The sequence below is a fragment of the Megalopta genalis genome, chromosome 3 (genome assembly GCF_051020955.1).
Source record: "Megalopta genalis isolate 19385.01 chromosome 3, iyMegGena1_principal, whole genome shotgun sequence".
Taxonomy (NCBI): domain Eukaryota; kingdom Metazoa; phylum Arthropoda; class Insecta; order Hymenoptera; family Halictidae; genus Megalopta; species Megalopta genalis.
The window spans coordinates 22868416-22887160 of record NC_135015.1 but is presented as its reverse complement, the minus strand read 5'-3'; the positions used below and the strand labels follow the sequence as shown (position 1 = coordinate 22887160).

The window sequence follows — 18745 nt, the reverse complement described above, 5'->3', positions numbered from 1 at the left end:
AAAATCGAGAGGTGGAGCGCGCCGACAATACTTTCCCGCCGGCGTATATACACGATCATATACCACCCCTAGTCTCCCCACACCCCCCCTAACAACAGTAGGGTGGTACAGTCCCGGTGAAAAGCCGACGGCAACCCCGGCTCTGGTACAGCCCGCACAAAGACCGACGCCCTGACGGCCAGGCGAAAAATGGAAGGAAAAAATGCAGCCTGCTGCACAGAGAGAGGGAGAGAGATCGAGCGACGGAGAGGACGGAGGAGAGCGGAGAAAAAGAGGAGAAAAGAGAGAGAGAGAGAGAGAGAGAGAGAGCGTAAAGAGGGTGGGAGACAGAGAGGGAGAAATTATTGGCGGTGAATCGTTTTCTGGGACGAGGACCTCGGGAACGATTCGGAGATAATACAAAGTGCGCGCGGACTTTTTCCCTTTTCCTTCTCGTCTTCCTCTCCGGCCTCCGTTCCTCGTCTCTTTTTCCGTCCCGATATATTTGTATATTGTTAAATATTCCGTTCTTTTTCTCTGTTTCCGGAAGAGATCGATGCTCTCGGGGCGGAGACACACGCGAGAGCACGGCGAGAAATTAAGAGTTGGGAGGAGGGGGAGAACGAGATACACAGACGTGGCCGCGTGAATCGATCACGCTGGAAATATTCGGCCACGGTCCCCGAGCAGACCGTTTTTCGGTAGATACCTGCTAACAGGCTCGAATTATGCCGGATTCCTTCTCCTTTTCTCCGAGACGGAATCGAACCGGAATCGGGCGGACGCTCGAGGAGACTCCGATCATCCTCTCCTTCCAGGCTATTTCGTTTTTCTTCCATTTCCTGCGCTTTCCTTCCTTCCTTTTTTCTTCCACCGTTCTCCTCTTTCATCTTCCGTTTTCTGTATCTCCGTCTCCTTTTTCTTTCTCTCTTTCTCTCTTTTATTCCCCCCCCCCTCTCTCTCTCTTTGCATGTTTTTTTTCCTTTCTTCCCCTTCTTTCTCTCTTTCCGTGCGTTTCCTTTTTCCTCTTCTCTCTATCTTTTTCATTTGTCTCCCTTCTTCCTCTCTTTCCTGGAAAGATAGACACGGAAGCGTGCTCGATCCTAGGAAAAAACTCGCATGATTCGTGGATACATGTAAATATCGGCAGAGCACTGTAGAATATTATCGGCACAGAGAGCCATTATCCGGTCGCTCTATTATCCGTACACAACGCCCGTGCGCAGTCCGTGTCGTATTTATCCGGGTTGTTCTCGGGAAAAATTTGTTGTTCCTCAATTTGGTATTCCGCGTCGATAATGTGACGATTGTTTGGACGCCTCTTCGCACGACCGTATGGAGAATTACAGCGGTGTCGAACAACAGCGTGTTTTACATAACATTTTGTTTGCTTTTTTGTTATTCTTTCGTTATTATTATATATAAGACGATTCGTTAAAACGTGTTTAGCGAGAAAAATGATTATTTAAGTAATTGGTACGGTTGTTGTGTGATTAGCACGATTATTATCGATCCGCAGAACTTTACGCAAAATAAAAATTGTCCGCGTCGATTTTAAGAAATATAAAGTAGATGAAAAATGTCTTCCTTTTTTAAATAATAGTAATAAGTTGAAAATATCGTATCGATAAATTCTTCCAACGTCGACGCAGTTTTCTATTTAACCATTTATGCCATAAAGGCATAAAATCCGCAGTCCATTCGTTCTATTTGTATCCGAACCGTTTGATATCTGTCACATATTTTGAGATATTTAACGCGTTAGCACCGACCTCGGTCTCTCCTGTTTTCGCGTCGGAGGTGAACAATTTTAAGACAGTGATCCATCGGCTATCGAATTTCGTCGGAACATTTTATTACACCGCGAGTTTTAGACGCGATAATCGCCTGTAGCATAATCCACGCATCAAACGAACGTTCGGAGCAGATTATTTCGAAACGAAGGCCGTGTAATAGCAAATATTATTCTGTTTTTCATTTATTTCATCGCGTGCGATTTATTTAATATACAGCTCTCGGAGAATATTGCCGAGTATCCGCATCGTTTCTCGCAGAGTTACAAAAACGGGAAAATATCCGCATCGCTGAAATCCTAAACGTTTTCGATCGCCGAATCGCAATTCCTCCGAAAATCTACGCGGACGAATATGTTCGGTGTAAAGTCATCGTTTATTATTCGGGCAGAGATCCGAATTGCTCGTTTCTTCCGTAGACGAATATTTAGTAGCTTAATCAACGATAAACCTATCGCTAATCATTCAACTCGCATTTTTACAATAATGCGCAAGCATCGAAATACTAATGCGCGACGGTATAGATTGGCAGCAGTTCGCAATATCTCTTGGCTTCAGCTTCCGATCGGCAAAATCTTTTTCTTCGTCCTCCACACGTTTCCGACGCATGTACATCTCTGGGTCGTCCGCTACTCGAATACGAATCGGTGATTTGGAATCCATGTCGTAAACGCCATATATTTCCTCGATAGAAACTGTACAGCATAAGATTATTAGGCTCATCCCGCCCCGCATGAATACACCTATGTCTGTTTACGTACACAACTACGATCCTGTTCTAACACGGCTCGGGATATTAACCCTAGAGCAGCGTCGTATTGTCATCCAGCTGATTATAAGGTGCTCCGACAACTCGTTCGTTCGCTCGACCTCCTTCAAAGATTCCGCCGAACCCTCGATTCGCGGGCCATTTTCGCAACTATACCATTGAGAATGTTTACGACGATTCTCACGACGATACCTGAACGAAATATACCGCAATAAAATTATGCGATTAAATTGTGATTACGGTTGCAACGAACGAATGCGACGGCAATCGACAACTCTTGGCCGAGGGTTGGGCTCAGGTTCGTCGCGATATCGGGAGACAAGGGATCGCGAGATCGGATCTACGCGTCAGCCGGTCTAGATCCAAGAGTGCGCTGGCGAACGTCTCGCAGAAAAAAGATCGCAGCCGATAGCGGCGAGCGAGGAGGGTGCGGAGGGTGCGGCGCGCGCGGATCGCGACAACGCGCAAGAAATTCAATCTCGATCCGGCCGGTAAAAAAGGGGCGGAAAATCCGTCGCCGGCGCCGGCAGAGACGCACAAATCATCGCTGATTTCCACGATGCGCCGGGGACAAAGCGGCGAAACACGCGCTCTTTCGGCCCGGTGTATTAGCGCCGAGTTAAATTCAATTTGTCCAGCGCCGAAGTAGCGGAGCGGTTCCGCGGGTGTGGAGGGGTCGCGGAGGGTTGCATAAAGGGGTGTAGCGAGAGAAAAATGCGAAAATCCGAGCCGTCGTTGCGTCGTAATAACCGGGCGTCGACGGAGGAGCAGAGCGGATAGACGTTTCGCCTAACCGAGGTCGAGCCGAAAACTCTGCGCGAGGAAAAACACGAGATGAAAATCTGCCGTCTACTCTAGACGATATTATTAATAATAGCAACGATAATAACAATATATAACAATATTTTTACGAAGAGTCGATTCGATCGGTGCGTTCAACAAATTATCATTCCTTGTAAAAAGATTAAGTTGCCTAGAAAAATCGTATCCATGTAGGATTACGTGCTTCCTAAAATCATCGACTGTTTCTATTTAGAACCGACATATGTACACGTTCGAAACAATCATTTTCGGCATCGTTTCAACCCCTGCTCGTAATCGTCGGTTTCGGTACGTTCGGAACACGCCGTAATTTCTTCGAAGAAAAGCAAGATTACTACGCGCGCATAGCGTTTACTCTAGTTACGAACCGATTGCCGGGTCATCGAATTTTCAATATTCCCTGTTAATAGATAAATTCATAGTTACCCGATAGACCAGTAATTCGAATCGAATCACGGTGCACTTACACGCATCAATCACTGTGCGACATAACCGCGCGCGGAATCGCCGCTTAACAAGCTAACAAATTCAATGACAGCTTAATCGAGCGTTCAGGAACATTTTCACGCGATCCGTCGGGCTCTTACGCTCCCGGAAAGAAGACGGACGATCGCGGATTGTCCGAAGACCGGCCCGCGGGATACTTGGATTTCGTTCGCGATTCCGCAGCGTCTGTTTATCGAATAAAACGTATGCTTCGCAAATAACGCGCGGCGACGAGGTTTCGCGGGACAAATGGGACTCGGTCTTTCCATTTAACGGTGGAACGTCGACGAAATGACTTTACACAGCGAACTAACAACGCGTACGCGTTTATCGACGTTCCGACATAGTGAAATCCAGTAGACTTCGCAGCGCACGGTTTCTTTTCACACACACACACACACACACACACACACACACACACACACACACACACACACACACACACACACACACACGCGCGCGCGCACGCACGCACGCACGCGCAAAACCGAGCTCGCGCGCGCGCTCATACACACATATACACACATCTAAGTACACACATCATCGCGCGATCTCTGCGCACACCGTCTCGCATTACGTATCGATCTAGCGTTCTATGCGGAGCGTGTCTTAGAAGGCACGTCGCTTTGTATGAAAGCTCCGAAAGTTACGTTACAAAATACCGCCTCGTTCTACCGGCGGATCGACGGCCAAGCCACAATGCTCCGAAAATCCGGGGAACTCGTCGATATCTCGAAAGCTCGACCCTCGCCGGAAATTTCGTTTTTCAAACCACCTTGAACAATGCGGACCAGCGTTTCCCTAAACGCGATCGCGCAATGTTGCGATTAATGCTGATCAGATGGGTACCGGCGATAATTTGGATATTGCAGCTTTGATTAAAAAAAAGGAAGTCGCAATTTTATTTAACGAAGTTAAAGCTGTTCAAAGATTGACCATTTCTTCGGCCAAAAAATGAACGATGCTTTAATTTTGCTGTCGAGCGTATTTAAGGAACCCTTACCACTTTATTTACCGGCAGTTTTCCAATAGTTCTTTAAAAACCGGAGAGCAACAGGTGAAAATTTCGTAAAAGATCGTTCAAAATCTACGCTAAAGAAAATGATCGAACTTGGACACTTTAACCACCTCGCCGGAAAAAGCTGCAGCTTCTTCGTTTTGGTATCGTTTCTCATTATTTTTTGGTCAAGTGGAATTGCACGAAATTAATGACGAATCGATGCGCCCCGCAACAACGTGAAAAAAAAGTTAATTAATTGCGAGGGCCACGAATTGATATCCGCACCTAATATTTGATCGCATTTACACCTGAATTAATGGACGTATATTAAGTATCCTTTGCGCTGCGTTCTCGTTTACGATGTTAATTAAATATCAATGGAAACGAAAAGGTGCGTCTCGCCGGCCGCTATAAAACATGGAATCGTAAAAAGTCTCCAAAGAGTATTCGTTCGGAAGAGTAATCGCAGGATTCGTTTTTAAGCTCGACGAAACAACCGAAAAAGAAACGTGCATCAAGTTTTAGGGGGTCGTTGCGAAAGCAAGACTTCGAATCGGAACAAAAATTTTGCAATCGTCTTGGAGACGTTTCGAACTATTAGCACTTTCGCATCCGAAAGCAGAGACTTTGAACTTTGAAACGATCATGGATTTATACCCGTACGATTATCGTTTACCTCAAACTTTATTCGCAAACTTTATTCGACGATGGGAAATTTTTGATGCGCAAATATTAGGCTACCCCATTCCATCGATTCTTCAATTATTTTATCGAGTCTCGAATAATGCAATATAATTCTCAAATTCTTGAAACGTTTTCACCGTTTTGTATTCGATTTACACGTTTTTGTCATAAATCCATAAAATTCGCGGCTCGGGCGCTCACGCTTGTAATTATAAGTATAAGGATTCGAAGCTGGCACGCCGAAAAATTAGAGCGAACGGCCAAACAGGTTGTCGACGGTCGATGTACCCGCGATTAATTGCTATTTGCCTAGCTGTGTTAGTCCAGCGATATGCAGCGACCCCCGATGCTATAGTCGCAATCGATAACGCACCCTTACCGCGCACCCGGAGCATTAGCAAGCTTCCACGGCGACGGCCTGCACTTTTCCTCGCCGCGAAAACGAGTATCGCGTGTTCGAACGTCGCGGAGACCGCTCGGGACGACAACGTCGAGGCGGGGGAGTTCGTCTTTTCTGCTGCTCGATCGGCCAGAGATCCCGGGCCCCTCGATCGAAACGCTTCCCCGCTCCCGCTGATTTCGGCTCGCTTGCCAGAAATATCAATTTCCGCGAGAGTGGCAACAGTTTGCTTGATTTGGCACGGCCGCGGCTTACGCTCCGAAATAAATCTTCGCCGACTGCTACCAAAGCTGCTACCGATTGTCCGGACCAGCTTGACGCCAGCCGAGCGACCATCGCCATCGCCATCGCGTTGCCCGCTACCAAAAACCAACCCTTTGGTCTCGACTCTCTTTCGGCTCCGTGCGATGGAAGCTCCGAAGACAATTTTTACCAGTTTCAACCAAACTGTCGGGCTGTGTTGCAAAAGCAGCAATCTCGGTTTCCCGAATACACAACTTGCGAAGAAAGCTGTGCGATTTTTCAATATCCAAGTTGAATTTCTAAGCCAAAAACACGCGTACACGTGTTCGATATTACTTGCCATTGGTTTCGAAATTCTTACGAAACATTGTTTAAGATAATTATGAATTATTCTTATGTACTCGATGTTTTTTTTTCACACGGTTATTTTCCACCGTGTACGGCAAAGAAGAATCGAGTCTCGAAGACGGGCGCTTCGATGCATTTTAGACACCGTGTATGCGAGCCCGCGACCCCCATTTCCGGAAGCTGGATGCATCGGCGAAGCGCATTCAGCGGCGCGTCGCCGGTTCAAGGTCTGCGTTTCCGCGAGCGTAATTACAGGTGTTGAGGGCGGTTCGCACGGAAGCATCGGTAGCTTCCACGATCGACTACACCTGATTACGCGGGAAAGAAAGGATCGCGCGAGGCGCCGAGATTAACGAACGAGCCTGCCGAGAAACCGGGGGAAAGGCGACGCACGGCGGGTCGAAGCGATCGAGTTGTATCAAAATCAAAGATCTTTTGATAAAAATCGGATAAAGCGATGATCTTTTCGTTGCGTTAAAGCTCTGACACGTTGCAGAATAACGGTGTTTAACCTTGTAAACTTGTATAACTTTATTATATCGTTAATTATATTATATTTGTCGGCATACGATCAATTTAATGATCAATATTAGCTTGTAACACTTTATGGTATTATTATATTGGTATTATTACGGAACAAAGACATTGAGACGTTAAAAAGACGAGCGAGATAAATGACAAATATAGTGTAAATTCACCTCGCTCTAAATTATCTTCGCGACAAATTTGTTCGGTAAACGCTATATATGTTATTAATCGATGCACATGTTAGTGAACAATGCGCACGTTGATAAACACTGCACATGTTGGTAAACACTGCGCATGTTTGTAAACGCTGCACCCCTTAGTAAGCAATGCACATGCCAGCGAACAATAACACTTCTTGTTTGTCGCAACTAGCAAAACGTGACTTTTACTACCGAATCGTTGATTGTACTCGATGTTACTTCGAAGTCCAGAACTATTTGGCATGAATTATGTCATTTCCGAAGAACTCGCGAGCAAAAAGAAGCGGGGTCCATGCGTGTACACCGGCAAGGTCTCGGTAATTTACAATGTGGAAAGATTGATTCGGAAATTGTTTCAAATTGCGGTAACTTTTAATGGCGCCTCGGAGTTAACAAAGGTTTAATCTTCAGTTTCTAAGAGGCCATTAAATCATAGCTGGTAAAATGTTAACGAACCTGAGGAACCTCTCTGCGAGGTGCGAAAATATAGGTACGGATTAGGAAAGAAAGATGTAATCGAGTCGGACGGGGTCCGGATGACTTCCGGTTCCTCGGACGACCGCGTGTCTGCGGCTAGACGACGCTTTTGAGAATGAAAAGGGAGAGAATGGAGTGGAGAGGAGAAGGAGAGGGAGAGAGAGAGAGAGAGAGAGAGAGAGAGAGAGAGAGAGAGAGAGTGAGTAGGGTCGAAGCAAAGGACGAGACGAAGACAGAGGAGGCCTATACTAGCCGCTGAATAACGCATGACTGTCTGGCTTGAAATTATAGCATTTCACCCCCTCTCACTCGCAGGAACCACCCCCCTGGCTCTCTGGCCGCGCGCTTTCATTCAATTATGCATCCAGCCTCAGCCTCGGAGCTGCTCCGCCGCCCTCTTCCTGCTCCCTCTCCGCCCACGCTCTTATTATTATTTTCCCGCGCGCGCGTGTCTTCGGCTTCAGGTTCAGCCTCGTCTTTCCTCGCGAGAGAGTCCTCCGAGTCGCGCGCTGGGCTCGATCGACGAGATTCCGTCAAAATCAAAGAACTTCTCGCAGAAATCGGATCTACCGCTGATCTTTTTTTACTTTTGCCCGGGTCTATTTGACCCGATATAGAGAAAAATGTTTCCACGTGCAACTAATTCTTTTTTCTTATCAAGATTCCTTTTTTCGGAAGTTTCGTGGCCATCGATGCTGATTCGTACAATACGAGTGCATTTTTCGTACGTAAACAATGTCGACGTAACCCTAGTATTAACCTTGATTAGCGTATTACATTTTTCACGTATCGGGGCGGGTTCCGTTTTGGTAATAGTTGCGAATGAGAAGTAAATAATGAAACAAATAAAAAAGAAGAAAAGATTAGTCGGTACGATATGTGATTTTAAACGATCGAAATATTTGCAACAATAATTTCCATGAGACGACGGTGTCCCCTAAATTGTTAAGCGTCCGTCTAGATGCAACGGGAACAAGGCCTGAAAACACGCTGAAAGACGCGACAAGATATAAAAATTAACCGTCGCGGTGCAGCTTCTGGCAAGCAATAATCGTAAGATGCGGTAACAGGATGTTCTCCGTTTCAAATAAATCTCGCAGTATTTTTCTACCCCTCGCTGACCCCGACTGCATTAAGCCGGCGAGACCAGACCGGCTGTTTCTTACGTATCACGAGCCATTACATTAGGATTCGCGGCTCGTTATCTATCGCGCGCGATGTAAATCGGAAAATTGATGTCGCACGACCTGCATTCTAGACGGAAAACAAAGTGGCAGCATTGGTTTTTGTTGCCGCGCGTCGGCGATACCAAAGTCCACGTATCTGATCGTTGCTGATCGCTGGATCGCGGATTTCACGCGTTCGGGGCAAAATTCGGTTTTTATAATCTCGAATAGAGGGTTAACGAGAAACTCGAACGAAGGCCGCATCGAAGTTAGAACAAACGCTTGGTTGGAACACTCCGAAATCACCGCTCGCGAGCGTACAAACTTCCGGCGCGGAGAAAGATGCTGGTCTCTCTCTCTCTCTCTCTCGAGGTCCGGATAACGGAGGACCCGCTATGAACCGTCGTTCCCGACGTCCGCGAAAAAATATTGTAGGAAGCTTATCGGTCCCAGTGCGTTGTCTATTGTCCGTTGAGCTTTTACGACGTGACGAGTCGCGTTACGACGTAAAAATTTCAAGCGGCCCGTATCGACGCTATAAATATTCATGCCGCGACGAACACCGATACATACATACATACATACATAAATATATATATATATATATAAAATATTTGTATACACACGCGTTTCAATGTACAGCGTATATGTACACGAGCCGGGCAGGTACACGCATGCATATAGGTAGAGCGCATGTAGGTAGAATAATACAAATATGGCGGTGGCCGACACAGTTGCGACGGTGCAAACGGTTTACGGTCGAGCGGGCCGAGCGTTCGCAATATCGGTCATTATTAGAGACAATTGCGACGCTGCTTTATTCGGAATCAGTGACCGGTCGCTCTCTCTCTCTCTCTCTCTCTCGCTTCCTCTTTTCCGCGTCGCGGCGGTGTAATTACATACCGAGCGGGCCTCGCGATGGTTTCGATTTCTTCGGGAAAGCTGTCGGAAAGGACCGCCTAGAGACACCGGAAAGGATGATGCGATTCATCGAATGATTTTCAGAATGCGTCGCGAACTTACCGGAAGTCGTGCGGCTGCCGCTGGCAAACGGATCTCGCGTTACTCACAACTGTTTATATGTACGTCGGAGAACGTAGTTCCCGATCGCATTCGATTCCTGTTATCGACGAGCTTCGTTCAACGAAGCTCCTCGCCTTTCATTAAAAAAAACTAGATCTGCAGCATTAGCGTAAACGTGCCGAATATGTAGAGTGTCGTCTCTATGCAAAATACAAATTGTCTAAGATAAGTTGCAAGGAATATAATTTACATGAAAATCACTTTTTTTCTTTTAACAATGTTTCAACGATCGTACATAAGTTGGAAATAATGTAACATTATCCTTGAACTCTTCGAATGTCGTTTCAGTTTTGTATTTTCTCGTAAACGCATAAAATTTACGGTCTATTAATCCGAGACCCATTTCTTTGGGATGTACATCCAAAATGTGTGCAATATTTCAAGCTTAATTTTATAGTATAGATTTTTATATTTTAATCGCTTGTATCATTATTAAGCTGCGAAACATCTCATTCTTCGAGAAACGTGTTCTTAACACTTTGAAAAATCCCAGTCCACAAAGGGTTGATATGTATGTATAATGTAAAATGACATTTGGAACATATTCATCTGTCATACTCGAATCTCTAATTTCGCGTCTTAAAGAAATACTGATTGTTACTTCGCATCAATTAGCATGTTACTAACGACAATTTATAATTAAATTTCGAAAGTGCGATCGAAACACCGTCGGTCGGGGTCGGTTTTAACGTTTTACCCGCTTCCCATATTTTATTAAGAACTTGGATATCCCTGGATAGATAACAAAGCCGCTGTAACCGAATAATCCCGAATAATAAGTAGGTAAGAAGTTCGTACGATAATCGTTGTTGCGAATACAATGGTTTACGCGTATTCGTGTTCTAAAGTCGCTTTTAGAACTAGCTGGTTCTAAACGACTGTGGATGTAGTTTTAATTATGGCATTTTTGGTTGCAGGAGAGCGACAACCTCTGGTGGGACGCATTCGCGACCGAGTTCTTCGAGGACGACGCGACCCTAACCCTCACATTCTGCCTGGAGGACGGTCCCAAGAGATACAGTAAGCACATCCCAGAATCCTTTTTTCGGTAGAGAACGAGGGGGAGAGAGAGAGAGAGAGAGACAGACAGACAGAAAGAGGGGCGGGGAGAGAGAGAGAGAGAGAGAGAGAGAGAGAGCCGGCAGGATTCGGTGCGGATATTTACGAGCGCGAGAACGGGACGGGCATTCGAAATAATTACGTGCCACCGCGGAGCAATTTTGCAGCCGGCGGATTTTAATGCGTTCTCCTCTCCGTTCGCGACGCTGAATGCACGGTAACAACGTGATTACATGTCACATCGCGTCGTCGTCGCTGTCGTCGTCTCGCTCGAACGACAGCTCTCCGCGATGCGCATTACCGATGCAATAAGATGCACCGCGCCGCGGCGCGACGCGAGCGAGCTGGCTAGATAGCTAGCTAGCTAGCCTGGCGAGAGCTGAAACTCGCGCCGTCCTTGAATATAGAATTTTCCGATCCTGGAAACCGTCGTTATCATTATATCCGCGCGCGCACACCGCGCTCCTTCTTTTTTCTCCACTCCTCTCGTTTATCCATCTACCGTGTCATTATCGACGTTTTCTCTCTCGTCCGGTTCCGGTGTGCACCGACACCGCGGAACGCGAAGCCGCGCTGCACCGGCGCGGCCCGCTGCATCGGTTTTAATGAATCCCTCGATTGTCCGGTAATAGTCCGCGGGAAGCATTCCTCTCGGCTTTCGCCGGGAAACTCGGTTTTCTTTCGCCGAAAATTCCGCGAAAATTGCCGACTCCGCGTGGATAGATTTTCGAATGTTTCGAAGATGCCGAGGATGCCGAAATGTTTCAGGATATAAAACTGGACGCGTTTTTTCCGCGAACTTGCAAGAATTTTCACTTTTTCCCATGCGTTTTCTTTTCGTTTCTCCACTGTTTTCTCGATTTCGAGCTCTAATGTGTTCCGTTTCTGTTTTGCAGCGATAGGCAGGACATTAATACCTAGGTACTTCCGTTCAATATTCGAAGGCGGAGTGACGGAACTTTACTACAATTTGAAGCATCCGAAGGAGTCATTTCACAATACCAGCATAACCCTTGACTGTGATCATTGCGTTATGGTCACGCATCACGGGAAACCGATGTTCACGAAGGTAAGGGCCGAGCGAACGCTCGCGGCCTCGCGTTATTGAAACTCTGATAAACCGTCGAGTGGGCCCTCCTCTCGCCGACTGCTGCAAGAACACTCGAACCCGTCGTTCCTTCGAATCACCGATCATTACGATCCGCTCGAATTTAATAACCGCAGGGCCGCGGAGTTATCCGCGGGGTCGTTCCTCCATCCGCGGTTCGCGCGAACTCTCGCGCGGTTCGCGAAAAACGCTGCGTAATCTTGCGTAATTTACGCAACCGAACGAACCGTCGATTCGGTTCGTCGGCTTCCGTCTCGTATTTTCATCGGTAACGGTTCGCCGGAAATTTTTCAATTTTCATTCAATTTTCGGTGGCGCGTTCTCAGACTGCCTATCGAAAGTCGATTAATATATTCGAAGCTCTCGCTGAAGGAGCACGCAGATAAGAAAAGTTTCTCTTATAGCGTCGTGCTATTAAAGGAGGGAACTTTAAATATCGCTCGCGTCGAGCAAAAAGACTCGCTCGCTCGCTCGCCACGTTCTCGGCTGAGAACGGCTCAAGGGGGTTGCTTAAAATCGCATAATAAATTGCTTCTGAAAATAATCGTCGCGATCGAACACTCCTGGAAAACATCTTCAGCCAGAAACTTATCCATGGTAAAAATAATTCGAACCCTTCGCTGTCGTGCGGGATCGGTTACTTTAATTGCTCCGATGATAATTTTGGAAAAGAATGTGTAACATTTCGACCCAGTGCGACGGCGGAGGGTTCCAAAATAATACACCGTAAACCCCGTAATTGTAATCGTTACGCGACACGGAATAAAATATTTTCCGAGTTCGACTGCCCCGGAGAACCGTTTGCGAGAGGGTGGTTCCTCACAATGGGAGGACCGAGGCAGAAGCCAACGTTCCGTCTAGGGCCGCGAACGTGTTAATTACTAGCGCAACGTGTATCCGGTGTAGTTTACCAGCCAGATTGAATGTTCTTCCTCCCGCAGGTATGCACGGAGGGTAGATTAATATTGGAATTCACCTTCGACGACCTTATGAGGATAAAGTCGTGGCACATGTCGGTGAGGACGCACAAGGAGCTGGTGCCTAGGACGGTAGTCGGGATCCAACAAGACCCGTCGATGCTCGAGCAGCTCAGCAAGAACATCACCAGGCAGGGCATCACTAATTCCACCCTGAATTACCTTAGGGTGAGTAACGGAGGCGCCTGGCTGCCTGGCCGGCGCTCTTGTCGAATCGAGGACGCAGCCACCCCCGTTGCACTTTTATCTTCTTTGTTTTCACTTTTTTATTTTCTTATTGTCGATATTTTAACGGGACGAACCCTTCGCGTTACGGAATTAGGGTGGAAAGCGACGAATAGACCGCGGATTTTACGAATTCGTGACAGAAACGCTCTCGACGCTGAAACGCTGCAACATGACGTCACCAGCGTACGGATCACGTGACAAGGTAAAAGAGGGGGAAGGACTTGCTCTTCGACTTGTCTCGTCACGTGATGCGGACGCCGATCCGGTCGGCGGCATAACAACGCCGATAGGCGGACATATTTTACGCGGGCCGCGAATCCGTGCACGATCAATCCGGAACTCGCGGGAAAGTTTAATCAAGCCCCCGGACGAGCCATAAGTTTCTGTTTAATTCCGGGCCTCTGTAAATTACGAAACGGTTTGCCCGCCGCCAGACGACCGCACAACGTATTCCGATGCCGTTTTAACGCATTTTCGGTGATTCGTTGCGACCCGGTCATATTCGTTCGCGCCGGTTCATTGAAATTTGACGAAAAACCATCGGACAGCTTCCGCGTTCGCGTCGCGCGCCCTTCGCTCGCTTCGCCGCGGATTAAAAATCTTCTTGATTGCAACGTGACGCAAATGGAAATCGAAGCCTCGAGAGACGCTCGTTTTTCTTTCATTTATTCGCTGCTCTAATTCTACACTTTCCGCACGTTCCTTCGGGTTTTTTTCTCCCGTTCGCCGCAAGAACGACGGGAACATTTTAGCCGATTCTGTTCCATCGTCGATAGAACAAATGAACTTTTATTTAATTCCTGTTACCCGTAAATTTTTATCTCGCGCAAAGACCACGGTCTGGACGTAACGTTTCTACGGACTTTTGACTCTCGAAGGAAGTCGAACAAAAAATCGATGTTCGAATCGCGCGGAGATCGGCTCGCGAAAGTACGGCCGCGCGCATCCGGGTTACGATCCACCTTCTTTGCACGTTCGGAAGCGCTTTCACTGGCGCGTGTCGCTGCTCTCTGCTCGCTGCTCGCTGAAACGATTGTTGTGTCGTCGTCGATCGAAAGCCGCCGCGAGAACGGCCCGACGAGTGTCGAAACGTTTCCGGTCTTCGGAGACATTTTTCCCGAAATTTCCCGCGTATCCGTGTTCGCACGGCCGGCGAACAATCGCGCGAGCCGGGCGACGAATCGATCAGGAATCGCGAGCCGATATTAACGCGGCATTAATTAAAACCGAGCGAAATTTCGTAAAATTTCGTGCCGCCGTCGCTCCCGCCTCTATCATCCAATCACGCGCCATCGATTACTTTAATTGTCATCGTAATAACGCAAAGGCCTGCGCCGGAATATAACGCTCTTACTATAATAATAATAATAATAATAACAACAACAATAACAATAATACAGTTATTGTTATTATTGTCGTTATTATTACTATTATTATAGTTATTGTTGTTGTTATTATTATTAACGCCGATAGTAATAATAATGTAAAATGGATTCCCAGTTTTATTATAAGCCAAACGTAAACCGAATTTAATTTGCCAGCATGAGAGCGCCGCGGCGTTGTCGCGCCCGAATATATTTCAGCAAGTTTATTTTCAACCGGTACACACACGGCCGTATACGATAATTTTCATATTAATAGCATGGGTAAGTTCCGCGCCGATGTCGCGTCGCATTAAATAACCTTTCGCGCGCGACACTCTTTCGCCTTTGATTTCGATTTCCGATCGTGATCGATGGGCGAGACGCGGTCGTCGAGCTACGTGCACCGTTTTTCGCGATTCTACCGACTGCTCCAACGGACCGGGTCGAAGCTAACCCAAAGAGATCCACGGTTTTCGCGAGAATGTCGAAACTCGTACCATGCGTTGGAAAAATTGAAGTCGCTTCGAGATCCTGGATTGCGAATCGTTGCGCAACGACGACGAGCGTAATAAAAAACGAATACAAAGACGGCTGCGTCGAACGGATAATCCGAACGGATAATGAACATGCTCGTATAAATTTATTTATTTAACGGAGCATACAAATATATATATATTTTGAGATTCGTTCAGCGGGGGTGCAAGTCCACTCTAGTCGTTGAAACGCGAGAAGATATCGCGCGTGACCGCGACCTCTCTATGATTCCAGTTATGCGTGATCTTGGAGCCGATGCAGGAGCTGATGTCGAGGCACAAGGCGTACGCGTTGTCACCGCGGGACTGCTTGAAGACGACCTTGTTCCAGAAATGGCAGAGGATGGTTGCCCCGCCGGGTAAGAGAGGTAGACGAACAGTTGCTTTACATGAGAAGCACCAGCCAGTGGAGCCAAACGGCCGACCAGTCTACCGCAGGATTTGGTTTTTGATCGGGACTAACGACGGAGAATCGTCGTCGACTCGTTGTCGCGTCACTGATCTCGGTTCCAGTCGCTTTCCACGGCCGCAGCAACCTCCTCTCCCGCTATTCCTGATCCACCTCGAACCTCGAACGATCCTCGCTTCGTATAGGGTGCGACGACACGGATCCCTAGGATCGAAATTTTATCGAAAACACTCAATGCCTTTGATTCGATAACGTCGAATTTAAAAATGTAAGCAAAACGATTGCAAGGGCAATTAATTACCAGACATTAACCAGGAGGAGGCAAAATAATCGACAGACTGCGAACTTGCCTCGAAGTTTTTCGCTTCCGCAAGGTTGGACCACCCCCGTCGATCGTCGCACCCTGTTCCCGCGTCTCCTCGGGTGAATTAATATACCCCGACCTCGGCAGCAGCACGCGAAAACGTCGATGAAAGAGATTGTTTCGCTCGCGAAAAGCTTGCACGGTCGCGGGATCGTGCGATCCGAGCGCAAAGGCGACCGAGATGTTCGCCGACAGATAGCACGATTCCTCGATTTTTCAGGATCGGCGACGCGTTGCGTGCACCTTCACCGCTTCTTCTTCTCGCTGGGCTTTTATCTATCGTTTTTATCATGCGTATGCGTGCACCGCGTTTCCTGTTCCAACCGACGCCGACGCCGCCGCCGCCGCCATCGTCGTCTTCGCTCCTTCCTTCCCGACCGTTATCCTCCGTTCCCTCCGTCTGAATCGTGTTCAAGGTCAGCGAAATCATGGAACCGAGCGACCGCGCCGCCTTTTTAATCGGATCAGTCGTATGCGATGCGTGTTTCTCTGTAAAGATTCTACGTGAGTGCGCGGGCTCTCTTTTTCTTAAGTAGCTTTTGATGGCGAACGATGGCCGTTCATCCTAGAGACGTGTACATTATATTCTATTCTGTTTTCTGTCCACCGATGCATGCATGCTTGTGTGTGTCAGAGACCTTTGATTGTGAGAGAAAGGTCCAATATGCTGGGTAGCGGTCTGAAGTTTCTTAGCGCGCTGCTACATGGCTAGCGTCGTCAGCTAGTGACGCTGTGCGCAGCGCGACCGTCTCATCGCCGACATGTTCTTACAGAGTCCCAGAGGCCGGCCAGCAAAAGAAGAAAGCGGAAGGGCAGCACCTCGGGCCCCGGCAACAACGCGCCACCGGCGCCCAGCAAAAAGAGATCGCCAGGGCCTAATTTTTCTCTGGCGTCGCAGGTGAGCACCGACCCTCTCGATTCGGACGACCGTCTCTCTCCGTCCATCTTTGGCATCCCAATACGGTAGAACTTTATTTACGCGAACTCGACACGCGACAGCGACACGCGACAGCAGTTCGTACGTTTCCTAAAAAATTAGCAAATACGATATAGGACGCGTTTTCTCCATTCGATAAAATATATGTCGCGAATAGATAATATTTGGCGAATATGTAAATAATTTTGGGTCAAGAATTGTGTCACCGGAAACATTGCTTTTTTATAGCGATTTACCCGCATAGTATCGTCGTCGCTGCATCGTTACACGTTGACGATAGCATACGATGCATCGTCTATATTATATAATTACATATAGAATATTATATAATATTTAATAGTTCCGCGCGTACGCACTCGCCAACACAGCGGGGTAGCAAAAGCTACGCGGGTCGATCTCCGGATAAATATCGATTTTTCCACGGCGACTTCGACGAGATAAAAAGAGATATACCGTTCGGAAGGCTGCGTGGACACCGACAAATTTTTTCGATCGTAGGACGTGATGGTGGTGGGTGAGCCGTCGCTGATGGGCGGCGACTTCGGCGAGGAAGACGAGCGGTTGATCACGAGGTTGGAGAACACGCAGTACGACGCGACGAACAGCCTGGACCCGCACAGTCACGACACGTCGGGCGGACCACCCCCGCACCCTCACCAGTTCCATTCGGAGCCGACCCCGGGAAACTCATGGCCGCCAGACCGCGGTCCCGGACCGCCACAAGGAGGACCCGGTAGTCAGGTAATTGACCCTTCGATTCTACTAAGCGTGTCCCGCTCGGTAAAGCAGAGTAGGTGGTCTCGGGGAGAGGTCAATAGTACAAGGGTGTAGTAGTATTGACCGTCTTTCGTAATCTCTCGTCGCCCTGTGCGTTCCTCTCTACCTCGTTGATTTTAAAAACGATCTGCTCTGCTTTTCCAGGCGATACCAGCAGTGTCCTGAAAGCTCTAGAATCTACAGGCTCGCTAGGCAGGTGTATACCCGTGCTGTCCCACGGGGGTGGGCCCGCGTTGCTAACAGACGAAAAATAGAGAACGTTAGCGACGTAAAATCAGCCGGAGCGCAGAGCCTCCGAGCGAGGCAGACACAGGCAGGCGGTAGTCACCTGGCTACAAAAAGCTTAGCGTACTTGGATACCGGAGGGAACACGCCCGATTTGCTCTCGCGAAGTTGGACAGCCCGGGTGTATACTCTAGAGACTGCTCGGAAAGAGAGAAAAGAGGGGACCGCTGATGACGATGATGATGACGATAATAACTAATAATAATAATGATAAATGACGACGATGATAATAATATAACGAATGATGATGATACGACGACGATGAGACGACGACGATGATAGAATAATGACGACGATGATGATGATGATGATGATATATGACGACGGTGATGATGATGATGATGATGATGATGATGATGATGGTGATGATGACGAGATGTAACGTAAGGGTGCTAAGGGAAACGTGTGTGTGACCCTGTTGCAGGGTGTTCAAGGTGGACAAGGAGGCGCGTCGGGCGGTGTACAGGGATCGCAGGATGCCAATCAGCAGCAACAAGACAAGAAGAGCCCCGCGGTGAGCCAGTGAGGCCAGGAGTCCCCGCGCCCCCCCACCAGGGGGCGACGGGGGCGCAGGCCCAAGAACGTGGCTCCCTAGCGGGGCGAGAACCTAAACCTCCCCGGCGCCTATTTGGCCTCGGCTGGCTCCGGAGCCGGCAGGCTGTCGCACCTCGGGGTTGCGCACCCTCTGGCCTGTCACCAGGCCGGCCTGCCGAGCCATCCGGCGGA

At 48.1% G+C, this 18745-nt stretch overlaps 1 protein-coding gene across 7 annotated transcripts in view; it reads left to right on the top strand.

The window, feature by feature from the left end:
* Window positions 1-18582, top strand: part of Chi (LIM domain-binding protein 2 Chi) — a 154356-nt gene extending 135774 nt beyond the window's left edge. For 5 of the 7 annotated variants that reach the window (XM_076520374.1, XM_076520373.1, XM_033473761.2 and 2 more), the window contains 7 exons: window positions 10896-10998; window positions 11934-12106; window positions 13087-13290; window positions 15483-15615; window positions 16794-16918; window positions 17456-17698; window positions 18444-18582. In XM_076520374.1, coding sequence (XP_076376489.1) covers window positions 10896-10998; window positions 11934-12106; window positions 13087-13290; window positions 15483-15615; window positions 16794-16918; window positions 17456-17698; window positions 18444-18545 — 1083 coding nt within the window. In that variant the 3' untranslated portion in view covers window positions 18546-18582. Of the gene's footprint in view, window positions 1-10895; window positions 10999-11933; window positions 12107-13086; window positions 13291-15482; window positions 15616-16793; window positions 16919-17455; window positions 17699-17878; window positions 18018-18443 lie in introns of those variants that run through there. The other 2 variants (XM_033473762.2, XM_033473765.2) reach the window with 2 other exon arrangements.
* The last annotated feature ends 163 nt before the right edge of the window (window positions 18583-18745 follow it).